Consider the following 14,109-nt stretch of genomic DNA (forward strand, 5'->3'; position numbering starts at 1 on the left):
AGAATATAAATACGAATAGAGGACTTCCCTGGTGGTGCAGTGGTTAAGAATCCGCCTGCCAATGCAGGGGACACAGGTTCAATCCCTGGTCTGGGAAGATCCCACATGCCGCGGAGCAACTAAGCCCGTGAGCCACAACTACTGAGCCTGTGCTCTAGAGTCCGTGAGCCACAACTACTGAGCCTTCACGCCACAACTACTGAAGCCCGCGTGCCTAGAGCCCATGCTCCACAAGAGAAGCCATCGCAATGAGAAGCCCACGGACCGCAACAAAGAGTAGCCCCCGCTCGCCGTAACTAGAGAAAGCCCACGTGCAGCAACGAAGACCCAACACAGCCATAAATAAATAAGTAAAGTAAGTAAGTAAGTAAAAAACAAAAAACGAGTAGAAAACAGCTCCCTTCTTTGGTCAAAGTTGCAGCTATAGGCATTTCCCTGACTTTCAAGCTCCCTATAGAGGCAATCTGTACCTCCTCCTCCACAGCCTCTTCACTGTCAGTGTTGTAGAAAATTCTCGTGGGAGAGTATGTGGGTTCAGAAAAGGAGGAGGAGAGGAAGCTAAAAAGAGTAAGAACTGCCTAAGGGAGTTAACTCCCAGACTAAAGAGAGGGTAGTTCCTCCCCTTCAAAATACTGTCCTGTATTTTTTCACATCTTTGTAGCAATACTGGAACTTCCAACCAGTTGGAGATCCACTTTTTCGTTCACGAGTGATAAGGAAATGTTGCCTTCCTCAATAAAAGCCCTATCTGCCAAGGTTGGCACTGGCAGGGGTCATGGACTGACCACGCCTGGACCCTGAGAATTTCAGCTGCTCTTTGGAGGGGGAAGGAGGAGGGAGGCGAAGGAAGAGAAGGAAGAATCTCTCTTTCTGGACTGTTCTATCACCTCCCTCCCCCAGACATCCCAGCCTTTAACAAATGGTTAAGTTTAGACTTAAACCCATTCCTTGCTTTCCAACTAGTACAGCTAAAACAAGACAGAATAAATTAAAAAAAAAAAAAAAAAAAAAGATTTTTTTGTTGTTGTTGCTAATTCCTAAAGAAAGCAAAAGGGAAACATACATAAAGAACAAAGAGGCTAAAAAATCTGACTTAGGACTCTGGGTCTCATTTTACATGGCTCCTAAGGGAAAAGAGGCCTTACCAGGGTTTTAACTTTTGAACCACTAGCCTGCTTATGTGACACATCTTTAACACCAACCACTCAGGAATGCCACCCACCTAGACTCACGCCCCCTGCCTAGGTAAGCCAAGGACTTACACATCCACTTCTGGTTTATAGCCTGGGACACAGACTTCTTCACCTGGGACAAGTTATCTTTGCAGGTGAGATAGAGCTACTTAGAGATATGAGGCCTCTTCCTCATGGGATAAACATACTTTCTTAATGAAATACAGTAAGGGGTTGGCGGAAGTGATTTATCATGTAGTGCACCACTACTTACTTGGTCATAAAAAAACCAAATTATTAACACATGCAACGACTTAGATAGATGTCAAGGGTATTATGTTAAGTGAAAAAAAAGTCTCAAAAGGATACAGGCTGTAGGAATTGAATTTATATAACACTCTTGAAATGACAAAATTACAGTAATGGAGAACAAACATACCAGTGGTTGCCATGGGTTAGGGCTTGGGTGAATGTGTAACTATAAAGACATAGCAAGAAGGAGTTTTTTTGTGGTGATGGAACAGTTCTGTATCCTGACCGTGGTGATGATTATACAAATTTATATGTGTGATAAGATTTCATAGTACTGTATACTCCTTAACCAAATAAAATAAAGTAAGAGTAATGATGTAGAACCTGGTGAAATCTGAATAAGGTCTGTAGTTTAGTTAATAGTATTGTACCAATATCAATTTCCTGCTTGAAAATGTACTATGGTTGTTAAGATGTTCTCAATGAGGAAAACTGGGTGAAAGATACATGGGAACTCTATGTACCATTTTAAAAACTTTCTGTGAGTCTTAAATTACTTCAAAATAAAAAGGTTTTAAAAATTTTAAACAAACTATGTTGTTACTAAGAGGTCCTTCTCAAAATTCTCACTACCCTTATAATGAATAGAAAGAATATGGTAGGAAGTGTTGAGATACCTGAGTTCTACACACCACTCACCTACCAACAACTTATGTGATCTCGAACAAGTCATTAATCATTCTTAACCTTGGTTTCCTTACCTGCAATCTGGGGGTAATCATGCTTCTTTAACCTAGCTGAGATGGAATACTATATACAATAAAATAATGGATGATTAAAAAAAACACACACACAAATATGCATACTTTGAAGAAATTTCTAGGGAAGCAAATGGAGTTATTTTACAAGACCTTGATTTTACAGTGAAAACCTGTCCCTCCAGAAAGAGCACAGAGGGGTTTTCCTTTCTTAGGGAGCTCAAGGAAAATGACAGGGTAGTTTCTTACAAAAAAAGACAAGGCACTGGTGGTGGAGGAGGTGGGTGGGAGGAGCGTACACTTTATGAGGGAAGCCTGATCTCTCTCAGCTCACAAATGCTTGGCCAAAAATCTAGCTTGGTGGGACTCAGTAGCTCACACACACACACACTAGTCCAGCTTACTTCAAGGGAGGGAACTAGTGGGGAAACACCAAGAATTTTCAGTTCTGGGTGGTATTATTTCCTTGATGTATGCTAATGAAAACAGGCTTGCCTTAAAATTAAGGAAAGGAGTCACAGACTTTTCTCAGCTACATGGCTAAAAAGCTCCCTTAATCTACTGAATAGGAAGCTTCCTTAGAGTTATTCAATTCAAAAGCCTTAAACATAACAGAAGAATAAGCTATTTCCCCCATCCCAAGGGTTTTTCTTGTACTTGACAAAATGCAGATGACAAGCAGCATCCTATTGGGAGACTGCATTTTACAACAGCAAACAAACACCGGGTGCCTAGGGTATTAAAGCTTTGTTGTTTAACAAAGCAACTGGCTCCTCCCCTAAAAGTACTGCCAGGATTCCAATTTTAGTCCAGTGTGGTAATGAATGAAGTTTTCTAAACTAAAGTCCCCTTACAGGCTGTGAAAGGTATGTCCCATTTTGCTTTAACTTTTCAACAACCATTTAGGATACACAACACTGCTAAAAAAGGCTCATATGTCTGGGATTCTGATATCCTAAGAAAAGCAGGAATGAGCTTGAAATGAGCTACGGAAACAATCCTCTTAGCAGCTTGTTACAGTACCACATGCATAGATATGCTAGGTTAAGTATTAACCAATACTGATGAAGTTGCCAAGTTTTGTGAGCAACTCTGTATATACCAGGAGGAGTCTGAGACACTCGTGCTGCGAGGCACCGTGCCTGCTGGATGGGGCAGACACTGCAGACAGAAGGTCTTCTAAGGAGGCAACTGGGAACTTCTTTACTGACTGCTTGTTTTGGATACCTGGCGTCTGAAGCACCTCTACCAGGTCTTTCCTGGATGCTGAGAAAAAATGAAAGGGCTCTTACCCCCCTCCTTGAACCCATCTCACCCATTCTGAGAAAGGTCTTACCGTGTAATTGGGGTTTCCTGGCTGGATACGTAGCTCGGCCAAAATCCAAATGCCATTAGTGAGCTTCAGGGATTGGTACAGCATGTCCTGCCCTTCCACATTCCTCTTCGCAATAGTATAAACATTGTTGTTTTGCAACTTGCTGGAAACAGTGTCTAGAAACACAGATTCAAAATCCAACACCTTCAGTTAAAACACCAAACAAACGTACTATGAGTTACGTGTGCTCCAGTCTCCTGAGAAGCACTGTTACATGCATACATGCACATGTCAGAAAGCCCTTCTCCCACAAGAGCGAAGGGTAAGGAAGAAGCTCCTGAAGTGCCTGGGTATCACATTCCAGGACAGAAAACAGAATAAGGTGCAAATAAGCATTAGTGTAAGAATTACCTGTGGAGATTATGGTGGGTCTAAGGAGTTGGCAATCTTAAACTAGGTGCTAGACACGTAAAAATGCACTGATGAGGACAAAGACAGAAACAGGTACATGGGTGTGCCACAGTGACTGCCACGTCAGATTCATCTCTCCAACGCTAGTCCCAGATTCACGGGGATACAAAACTGACACTCAAATGCAAAACACTGCCTCGGAAGTTGCTACTACTTCACCGTGAGCCATTCTGGCCTCAAGTGCCAGGATCAGAAAAGCACCCAGTTGCAGAAATCCTGCAAGTCAAATTTATTAATCTGGATGTTTAAGATTTTTTTTAAAAGCAGGCAAATGATTTCTTAGGTCTTAAATTAAATTATTAATTTGGGGGAATACCACGCCCCGAATTAATAATGAAACAAACTGTCTCAACAAAAGACTGAGGAAGACTGAAGTTGTGCAAAGATGATCGCTCCAAGGCCCTGTAAGCCTGGCTGCCGCTGCTGGTCAGAGTGGAGGACTTCATAGTCACCAACACAGGGTAAGAACAGGTTGGTGTTTGGGGTCTTCCTTGTGACTACAGCATCAGAGAGACATGACATTCTAGAATTAAAGGTCATTTCTCTCTCCTTGTTCTCTGACTGCTAACATGAGATGTTGCAGCATCACAGAAAGAGAAACTTTAAAAACACAGATGATAAACACTACTTCTTTGTTGATAGTTTATTATGTTCATTTCTGATGAGAATTCAAATTACTCAGGGACGAAATTCTCTCCACATAAAAACCTGTCATGTTCTATTGTGCTCTCTAGGAAAAGGCTGTTGTGATGGACAGTCTTTCTGTTCTCCAAGACAGTAAGCTCTCTGAGCATAGGGATCCTAGAGTTTTTCATCACTGTATTTCCCACAGTATCTGGGACACAATGGATACCTGCCATCAATACCTGCGAATAAGCCTCTGACTCAGGTGCTGGAGACGCCGATATGTACATAATGCCATAGGCATTAAAAAATATCTATTTAAGACATTTCTCCAAAGAAGAAATACAGATTACCAATAGGCACATGAAAAGATGCTCAACATTTCTAATTATTAGAGAAATGCAAATCAAAACTACAATGAGGTGCCACCTCACACCAGTCAGAATGGCCATCATTAAAAAGTCTACAAACAATAAATGCTGGGACTTCCCTGGTGGCGCAGTGGTTAAGAATCCACCTGCCAATGCAGGGAACACGGGTTCGAGCCCTGGTCCGGCAAGATCCCACATGCTGCAGAGCAACTAAGTCCATGTGCCACAACTACTGAGCCTGTGCTCTAGAGCCCACGAGCCACAACTACTGAGCCCGCGCGCCACAACTACTGAAGCCCATGCACCTAGCAGGAGCTTTTGTTGAAGATCTACCTTGTTACATAGGCACATATTCTAGACAATATACACAGCAAGGCCCAGATGCCTACAGATGTCTCGTGATTTCACCACCTAAGTAAGAGATGATAGGCTAAGAAATGGAAGCACACAAACACACACACATACTCACCCTCCCAGAATTAGAAAATGTGGCAAACAGCCAGGTAGAATAAGCAAGTTGAATGGATGTAACTTTACTGTGTTTGGAAGCATTCCGGTTAGGAACCTGGCTCTGCTCCTACTAAATGGCTGTATCATGATTTCTATCAGAAGACTGAATGGAGGGAGGAGGGTTCTATAACATAAGTATGTGTGAGTCAATTTTCATAAACCTTCGCTATTAGGTTTGAGCTAGAGGGTATGTAGATGGCAGGATAATCAGACTCTGCGAAATGAACCTATTAAGAATGGCAATGCGAGCCAATGTTAAGGAGGCTTCCTTGTCAGACTGGGACAGACTTTTTTAAAAGATGTCAGTTTTTTGTAGTTGTTGTTGTTGTTGTTTTAAATATACCTGAACTCCTGGGAAACATGATGGAATCTTACAGTTGTGAGACTTTGAGAATGACAATGCAATGTTAAGACACTGAGATTTGCCCTAAAGGACAGAGTTTTAAAAGATGGTCAAATATGGTTACAACTGCATCAAGGTGTGATTTCTTTTGGTTCATTTGTCTCCTACCTCAAATCTGGCTTTGGGCCTGAGGCCTAAAGTCTTAGAAGGTGTGAATGTGGTCTTCACCCCTTCATTTTCCTACTTAAGCTAAGGTCGCACCTCTTCCAGCAGCCGTAAGGGTGAAGAAGGTACACAGTGAGTGGGAAGGGGGATCTGTACATGCATGGGTCCTGGCTGTGGCACATACTCATCAGGAAGTTCAAAACCATTATGCCTGCTGAAAAGAACACTTTGTACCATGTGAACAACCAAACTATATTTAAGTGCTGGCTGGCAAAGCATTTGCATTTATGAAATGTTCCAAGGGATGGGGAGAACCACGACAAAACAAAGAAACAGAACTCATCCTCACCTAGTCCCTGTGGCAGAAGAAATATTTGTCCCTTACTAGAGAGCCCAACTAGTGAATATAGATACAACATGTCTCTGAGCTTTTCACAGTATAATAAACACTTAATTTAAAAAACAGGTTTGTAGACTGCTTGCCAGAAAGATTCCTTTCTGGATATGGCTGGAGATGCAACTACTTCTTGTATACTTAAGATAGTGGTCCCAGACATGTACTAAGCCCAAATACAGCTGTAATATAAGCTGTAAAACAGATTCATACAGACCGCTTGACGCCAGTAGAGATGACCAGTGCTAGGAAGCAGGGAGACCCATACATTGGTGCCTTTCTGATCTAATATTTTCTAGTATTTACACAACTAGTGGCACCATAAGCACCCCGTCATATACACCTTTCTATTAAGAACTGATAAATGATTAAGGCTTAGGAAGAGGGTTTCTTTTCTTCTTTCATCTCTAGAAGAAATGGAAGAGCAAAAGTAAAAGCTCAACGCTAGGTGGTCAGCCCTTTAAGCCTGCGACTTCCTGCTGCCCTCAGAGTGTTAGCTCCATCTGTCAAATGTCTACTCTGGCACAAAAAAGCTATTTAAAGGCTTGGTGCTATTGTGATTAGGACAGATCAGCTGGGAAGGATGGTATTTTTAGCTCTCAGCTAGACCCAGGGTGTTGAATCAGAAGGCACTAAACCTGAAAATGTTCATGTTAATAGAGCCCTCAGACTGGAAGGAAATGTAAAGGCCAGGGTACTCCAGACCTTGGGGTGGAGGCAGAGGAAAAGCTAGAAAGGATTAGTTGCAGGAAGTGGTCTTGTAAGCGATTAGCAATGATTCAGTGTGGGAAACGATGGCCTCGGGCTCCTGGAGAAAACGAAGTGGCTGTTTTTCCCTCTGCTCCATGTGCTGCACTGCCACGTGCTGCACTGTGTGTCACTGGAAAACTGATTTGCTGGTATTTGGAGCACCCGAGGCAGGGAGGAACTGGCATGAGGCCACGGCAGAACTGATCAAAACTGAACTTGCTTTGGGAAACTGTTCCAGTTTATATCAGAAGACAAAGACCCTTTGGGAGCAAGACCAGACACCCCTTCTTTGGGCAAGATCACAAATGTACACCAAGGTTCAATAAGGGTTCAGAACCCCAATCTGGAAGCAGGGGGATCTTTTCTATAACTCTGACAGGCCACAGTAAAGCCCTCAATCATCCAAACTTCCATTTTCTTTTTTGAAAAAGCATGTCCCTTTCACACCAGACCTCTGAAACCAAATCTGCTTTCCAATTACTCTGGCCTTTCTCTGCTCTCTATAGGCCAGAGTTTCCCAGATCGTGCATGTTCAAGGAACGCTGGTGTTCCATAAGACGTTAATAATAAGCATTTTGTGACTTTAAATTCCACAGTGAAAAAATTCAGTTAATGTTGAGTTAGACTGGTCTCCTCGATGCAGGAAGCCTCAGCTTCTAGTGTTCTCATGTGCTCACCCAAGACAGGCACATCATACACTGTATTTTCCAACCTTTTTGACCACAGAACCCTTTTCTGAGGGACAAGTGTTCTCAGGAGCATACTAAATGAAATGTCCTGGGACTGACTACACAAGGGTGACTATAACTCTCGCCATGAACCACTGCAGATTCTGCACCTGAAGCTTCCTGAAAAACAGCTTACACAACAGAAAACTGCCCAACCTCCCAACTCATCAAATGAGGCTTGTGGTAACTAACCAGTAAGCCTAGGAGAGAGAGAACACCGTCACCTACCTAGAATATGGCATAAAAAGCAGCTCAATTTAAGTATGACTTTTTTGTGAAAACTCAGCAAAAATCTGGTTTTGTTTAATAACTACATAACCAGTAAGGCTGAGAAACCTAGACCAAGAATATGTTCAAAAGAAGGCAGATATGTGGTATTCCTGAAGAGAATCGACAAACTAGTAGCGACAGTGGACATTACAGAAAACTATCTCCTCAAACACCTCTCCAAGGGCTCAGGAGAAGCCCTGTAAGAAAAGACTTGTCTGAACACAGAGGAGGAATGCATCATAGAGCACTCCCACTCCCCGCAAAAAAACTTTTTAAAGAACAAGTTGAACTGAGAAGACAGTGAGTTGTTCTTTTTTTTCTTTCTGTACTGCTGTACTGCCTCTTTCCCCCACTCAATGCTCCAGCTACAGTGGGAGGGCGGCAGCCAGAAGGAGGAAATGACGGGTGAATGAAGAAAAGAGGAAAAGAGGCGGCACCCAACAGCACCAAGGCTCACTTTCATTCAAATGCCTTTCATTTCATAAGGCCTTATACTAACCTTAAAGAGAAACTGGAACAAAGGCAAGACCCTGAACAGCTGAAGGCTCCTTCCACTCCTGAGGATGCTTCAGTGAAACAAAGCCCTAGGCACTGTCAGCTGCTATTGTTTCTCCTCCTGGGTTCCCCGTTTGATGTTCTAGTACAGTAATAAAACTAACTACTAAGGGGGCTGGAGCTTTTTCATGGTGATTAAAGAGGTCAGTATAACCATATGAAAGCTGACACAAGGCAAGAAAGAAAAAGGCTACCAACTAGGCTTTAATCAACTATGATGTAGTCTTATTTACTAGTAAACACAGGATTCCAAATAAGGATCTCAAAGAGCCACTACTGAAGGCTGATGTAAAATGACAAACAGTCCTTTTAATTTTGGGGAGAGTGCATATCTTCAAGTGCCACTTCAATTACCTAATGCTTAGAATGTTCAAGTAACATGACTCATACATGTTCAACTACTAGAGAATTGGGTGGGTGGATCCATTCTAGTTCTTTTCTTAAATCTGTTAGTTTGTAAGTAATCTAGTACCTACATCAAAACATCCCAAGTTTTTAAAGAGAAGTTTGCATAGTAATACCATATACTCACTAGAAATAAGGTAGATGTGAAAAGATAGGTAAAGAAAAGACAAAATTTTCAAATATCTAATTTAATGCACTAAGATGAAAATGAAATTTAGAGTCATCACTCACCAGCATTTAAATGACATTCCTTAATCTGAAACTGAAGTTCATTTTCATTGGGAATATCCTTCCATGTTGCAAGGAAGACCTGGCGCTCTGTATGGGGAAGCAGAGAGAAAGGAAGGATGTGTACAATCTGTCAATATTCTGACATCTAAGCCCTTGTACCATTTCTCCTTTGGAGTGCTGGCTCTAGCAATACAGCCAGCAGTAGCCTGGGACTGGAGTCAACTCTTAGCTATGCAGAGGTGCTACACTCCAGGTCAATTAATCCCTCATGAGTAGCACTAAGATACACTGGAAAAGAGTCTACATCTAGGGTTTAGTTTTACCTCCAGTGTTTTCCTATTTGGGTGACTTTGGTAAGTCTTGTGAACTTTCTGATTCTTAATTTCATCATATATTATTACATCCGCCTACCCTACCCAAACAGCTACTGTAAGAATGAAACCAGTGTTAAGTGCCAATACAACTTCATATGTATCACTACAAGCTAGTTTTATTAGATGGTGGTTTCCTAAGTAAGGGAAGAGAGAAATATCAACAACCACATGGGGAATACCAATAGATTTATCACAAATTATTGAATTCTTATCTTGAGACAGTAAGAACTCAGGACAGGGCTAAGTGCTGAATTTCCATGTATTATCTCAAGTCATTATAAAAACTATTTCTGCTTTGTAAACTTGGAAACTGAAACTCAAAAAAATTAAGCACCTTGCTACAGTCACATAGCTAGTAAACAGCCAAGCTGAGATTCAAATCCACATCTACTTGTCACCAAGCCACTTACTCTGTATGCTGTGGTGACTGGCTTACTCGGATAATGGGCATTGTGACTTGGAGACCAACAGCAAAGCAAGATCAACTGTGACTCAGGAGAATATATAATTAGCAATTATTAGAGCTTTAGAATAGCCTTCCTCCATTTTTTTAAACCTCAAAATAACTTGTCCTTCTGGGGCTATGCTCTGCCTGACACATTCAGAGGAAGGGCAAAGGTATATTTGGCAGGACAGGAGGACATACTTACCCATTTTGCCATCTTCTACAAAAAGCACGTTGAGTGGGATGAGGCAGCTGAAGTAGAAGACATCAATATTGTTTTTCACAGCCACCTGCCAGGAAAGTAGCAAGGGAAAATTAGGACATCATAAGAAGCCAGGTAGGAGGGAAAGAACAGTTATGTGTCTAGAAATATATCACCCAATTTCCTTCCTCTTTTATTTATTTATTTTTAAATATTTATTTATTTGGTTGCGCTGGGTCTTAGTTAGTTGCGGCACGTGGGATCTAGTTCCCTGACCAGGGATCAAACCTGGGCCTCCTGCATTGGGAGCACGGAGCCTTAGTCACTGGACCACCAGGGAAGTCCCAAAAATCTGTTATTTATTTATTTATTTATTTAGCCTCACTGCACGTCATGTGGGATCTTAGTTCCCCGACCAGGGATCAAACCCGCGCCCCTTGCATTGGAAGCGCAGAACCTTAACCACTGGACGGCCAGGGAAGTCCCTCCTTCCTCTTTTAGACAGGGCAGGAAACCCCAAATCAAGACATACCAGCCCATACACTGCAAAGCATGTCCTTATTCACTCCACTGTCAAGAGCACCGTGGACAGCCTGCAACTCTGCCTTGCTCCAGGAGGGGCCCCAGGAGGGATGAATTCAAGGCACAAATTCTATACCTGCGACATCTAGTCAGTTGTTTTAATAGTAGTTTCTGCTACCACTTACTAAGTACCTATTAATGACAATATTTCTAATCCTCATTATAACTATCCCAAACAAAGTACTGTTACTCCCCTCTCATTTTATAGATGAGGAACTGAGGTTCAGAAAGCTTAAGTAACATCCAGTATCACACTGTCAGTACACAGAAGAACCGGGATGCAAATGCAAAATTGACTCTAAACCTTGGTTTTTTTCTCTCCACAATAACTGGTGGCATACTGCCCCTTATCTTTTTTCAGATATCAGTTTTAAAGCGCTTTCTTTTATAAAATCTTACTTTCCTAAGTCATAAGGCTGGAAAAGCTTGTTGGGTCAAACACTCGTAAATCTGATGACTCTCGGAAGGAAAAGTCTTTGAACAAATGAAGAAATGAGTTTTCTTCTCACAACACAAACTTCTGGATTTGGGCAGGCTGTGATTCTACCATGGCCCATTCAATCCAGAGCATGCTGTTCATATTTTTTAAAAAGCTATAATAAGTACTTGTGTTCAGGGGCAACACTGATTGGTTTCTCTATTCAGAAACAGGCAGACTCCACTGTGGCAGATTATAAGAGCCATATACTGTAAGAGGGGAGAGTAGAAGAACTACTCGAAACTACCACTTCCCACTGGTTTCTGTCACTGGTGACTTTCCTATCTATGCTCTTGGCACTGCAGAAAACCATTTCTCTAGGTGAGTTTTATAATCAGTAACCATGTCTATTTCTCTCTAAGAAAATAAAGGTAAAAAGTGCTTATCCAGCACCACTATTCTCTCCCCGCCCCTTCTTGGGGCAAATGTCTATACTTCAACAGCACATTGAGATTGAAATATCCTCTTTCCGAAGTACTTCCAGTTCTTTTACGTTTGTTATCAACTCATCTTCCCCACCTTTTTTTTTTTTTTTGTCTGCATTGGGTCTTCGTTGCTGCGCATGGGCCTTCTCTAGTTGCGGCAAGCGGGGGCTACTCTTCGTTGTGGTGGGCGGGCTTCTCTTCGTTGCGGAGCATGAGCTCTAGGCACGTGGGCTCTAGAGCGCAGGCTCAGTAGTTGTGGTGCACGGGCTTAGATTCTCCATGGCATGTGGGATCTTCCCAGACCAGGGCCCGAACCCATGTCCCCTGCATTGGCAGGTGGTTTCTTAACCACTGCGCCACCAGGGAAGTCCCTTCCCCACCTAAAATAGTACCTTTATTTCATCTTCCAAAATTTGATTTGGGTATGTCTACTTGATATCTTTCTGCCCTCTTTCCTATAAGAATTCATCAAATTACTTTCCTTGTAACTTGTACATTTAACCTTTCAATGACCCACACCCAGGAGTTTCTGACCTATATCACATAATCAGATGTCCAAAATGCTGAGACAGCAGGAGTCTCAAAAAGCTAGAGTCTGGTGAATACAAGCAGAGTAACTAACCTCAGGAAAGAGGGACCTTAGACATTCTTTAAGATGTACTAGAGCACCACTTCAAAAGATCTATACCAGCTGTGGGCTTCTGGGAAGGAGGTATTTTCTAATTCATCTGGTACTCAGCAATGAGAGAACGGGAACTCTTATTTCAAATAAGGGCACCAAGAAGACCTTGAGGGAGTGCCAGGCTCTGTAAAGGGCATTTAGAAGTGAAAACTGGAAGTGGTTCAAGTGGGCTAGTGTGGGTCACATGTCCTCCAAGAGATAATATTAGTGGTTCTCAACCAAAGACTTATATTAGAATCATCTGGAGAGATTTCTCAAAACAGAATCCGGGACTCCATCCTATATATTTTGGAAAAAGTTCCTAGGAAGATCAACCAGACAAGTAATTAATTTAGAACAATGTTACCTAAGAAGTCTGCGTGGGCTTATAAATAGATCGTTCTTCTGAGGGAATCCTTATTCCAACTGAAGCCCTTTAACAATGGAAAAGACATGAAAAGCTCTTCTAGGTCAGCAGTGCTAAAACCATTCTGCCTCAAGGACCCTTTTGACAAACAGATGAAAGTCAGGGACCTTCTTTCTGAAAACCGTACATGCAACGTTTCCACAGAAACTTCAGGGGTTTCAGGACACCCTGAAGACTATCCCTGGACTTCTGCTCTAGAATAATTCTCTGAGAAGCTGGGACACCCAAATCAGAGGCAGCAGACACAGTGGCTCTGAACACGGACCTGGGAACCAGACCAGACCACCTGATTTCAAATGCTGACTCTGTTACTTACTAGCTGTGTGACTTTAGGCAGTAGTACTCAGCTCACTCTCCGGTCTGAAGGATGGAGATAACAACAGGACCAAATGCACGGGGTTGTTATGAGGCTAACGAGTAAATGTTTGCAAAGCACTTATAATGGTGCCTGACTTACAATTAAGTACTATTAACAAATGTTTCTCAAAGAAAAGTTCTCTCTTCTTTCACCATTTTCTGCTTTACCTTTTTACTCAGAATTTTTCATAATTAAGGAAAACCATATTAGACTTAACTGACATCTTACACATGCTCAAATGTAGTATTACAACTATGCTAACAAGAGATCAGTGAAGAAGCGTTTCATCTCTTTTACATTAGATTTTCAAAATCTGCATTTTGCAGCTCTCAAACTTTTACTCTTGGCTAGGACTGCATTTATTTCAAATATATATGGTTCCCTTGGATCTGGGCCCTGCCTACCTCTCCAGCCTATTTCCTTAACTTTAAGCACATCAGAATTACTTCTTGCTCCCCAAACACTGAAACTGACAGGCTGTTTCTTGTCAGATGTTGTTCTTTCTGCTTAATATGTTCTTCTCCTAAAACTTTATCTGTCTGGAAAATATCTATTTAATCTGAAGATTTAGTTCAAGCTTGACAAGGATTTCTCAGGAAGGCTCTAGTTCCTCTCCGTAGCACCCACTCCATGCACCTCTATATAGAATAAATAATTGTTTATCTCTGCCTCACCCACAACACAATGATCTCTCAGTACAGGGGCTCTCATCTTCACTCGCATACTAGTGACTCAATAAGTATTTGCTGCATGAAATTTAAGGGGAAGAAGTTGAGCTAATGGAAGGAAACACTGGTTTCTCAACCTTTTTTTTTTTTTTTTCTTTTTAACCTGTACATCGTT

The 14,109-nt window shown here is 41.9% G+C and overlaps 1 protein-coding gene across 4 annotated transcripts in view; it reads right to left on the reverse strand.

Moving 5' to 3' along the window:
* Positions 1-14,109, reverse strand: part of AP2B1 (adaptor related protein complex 2 subunit beta 1) — a 118,107-nt gene that overhangs the window by 1,740 nt on the left and 102,258 nt on the right. For all 4 annotated transcript variants that reach the window (XM_082439964.1, XM_082439966.1, XM_082439963.1 and 1 more), the window contains 3 exons: positions 10,339-10,423; positions 9,315-9,401; positions 3,519-3,673 (listed from right to left, as the gene is read on the reverse strand). In XM_082439964.1, coding sequence (XP_082296090.1) covers positions 3,519-3,673; positions 9,315-9,401; positions 10,339-10,423 — 327 coding nt within the window. The remainder of the gene's footprint in view (positions 1-3,518; positions 3,674-9,314; positions 9,402-10,338; positions 10,424-14,109) is intronic.

This window comes from Balaenoptera physalus (genome assembly GCF_965194825.1).
Source record: "Balaenoptera physalus genome assembly, chromosome: 20".
NCBI lineage: Eukaryota > Metazoa > Chordata > Mammalia > Artiodactyla > Balaenopteridae > Balaenoptera > Balaenoptera physalus.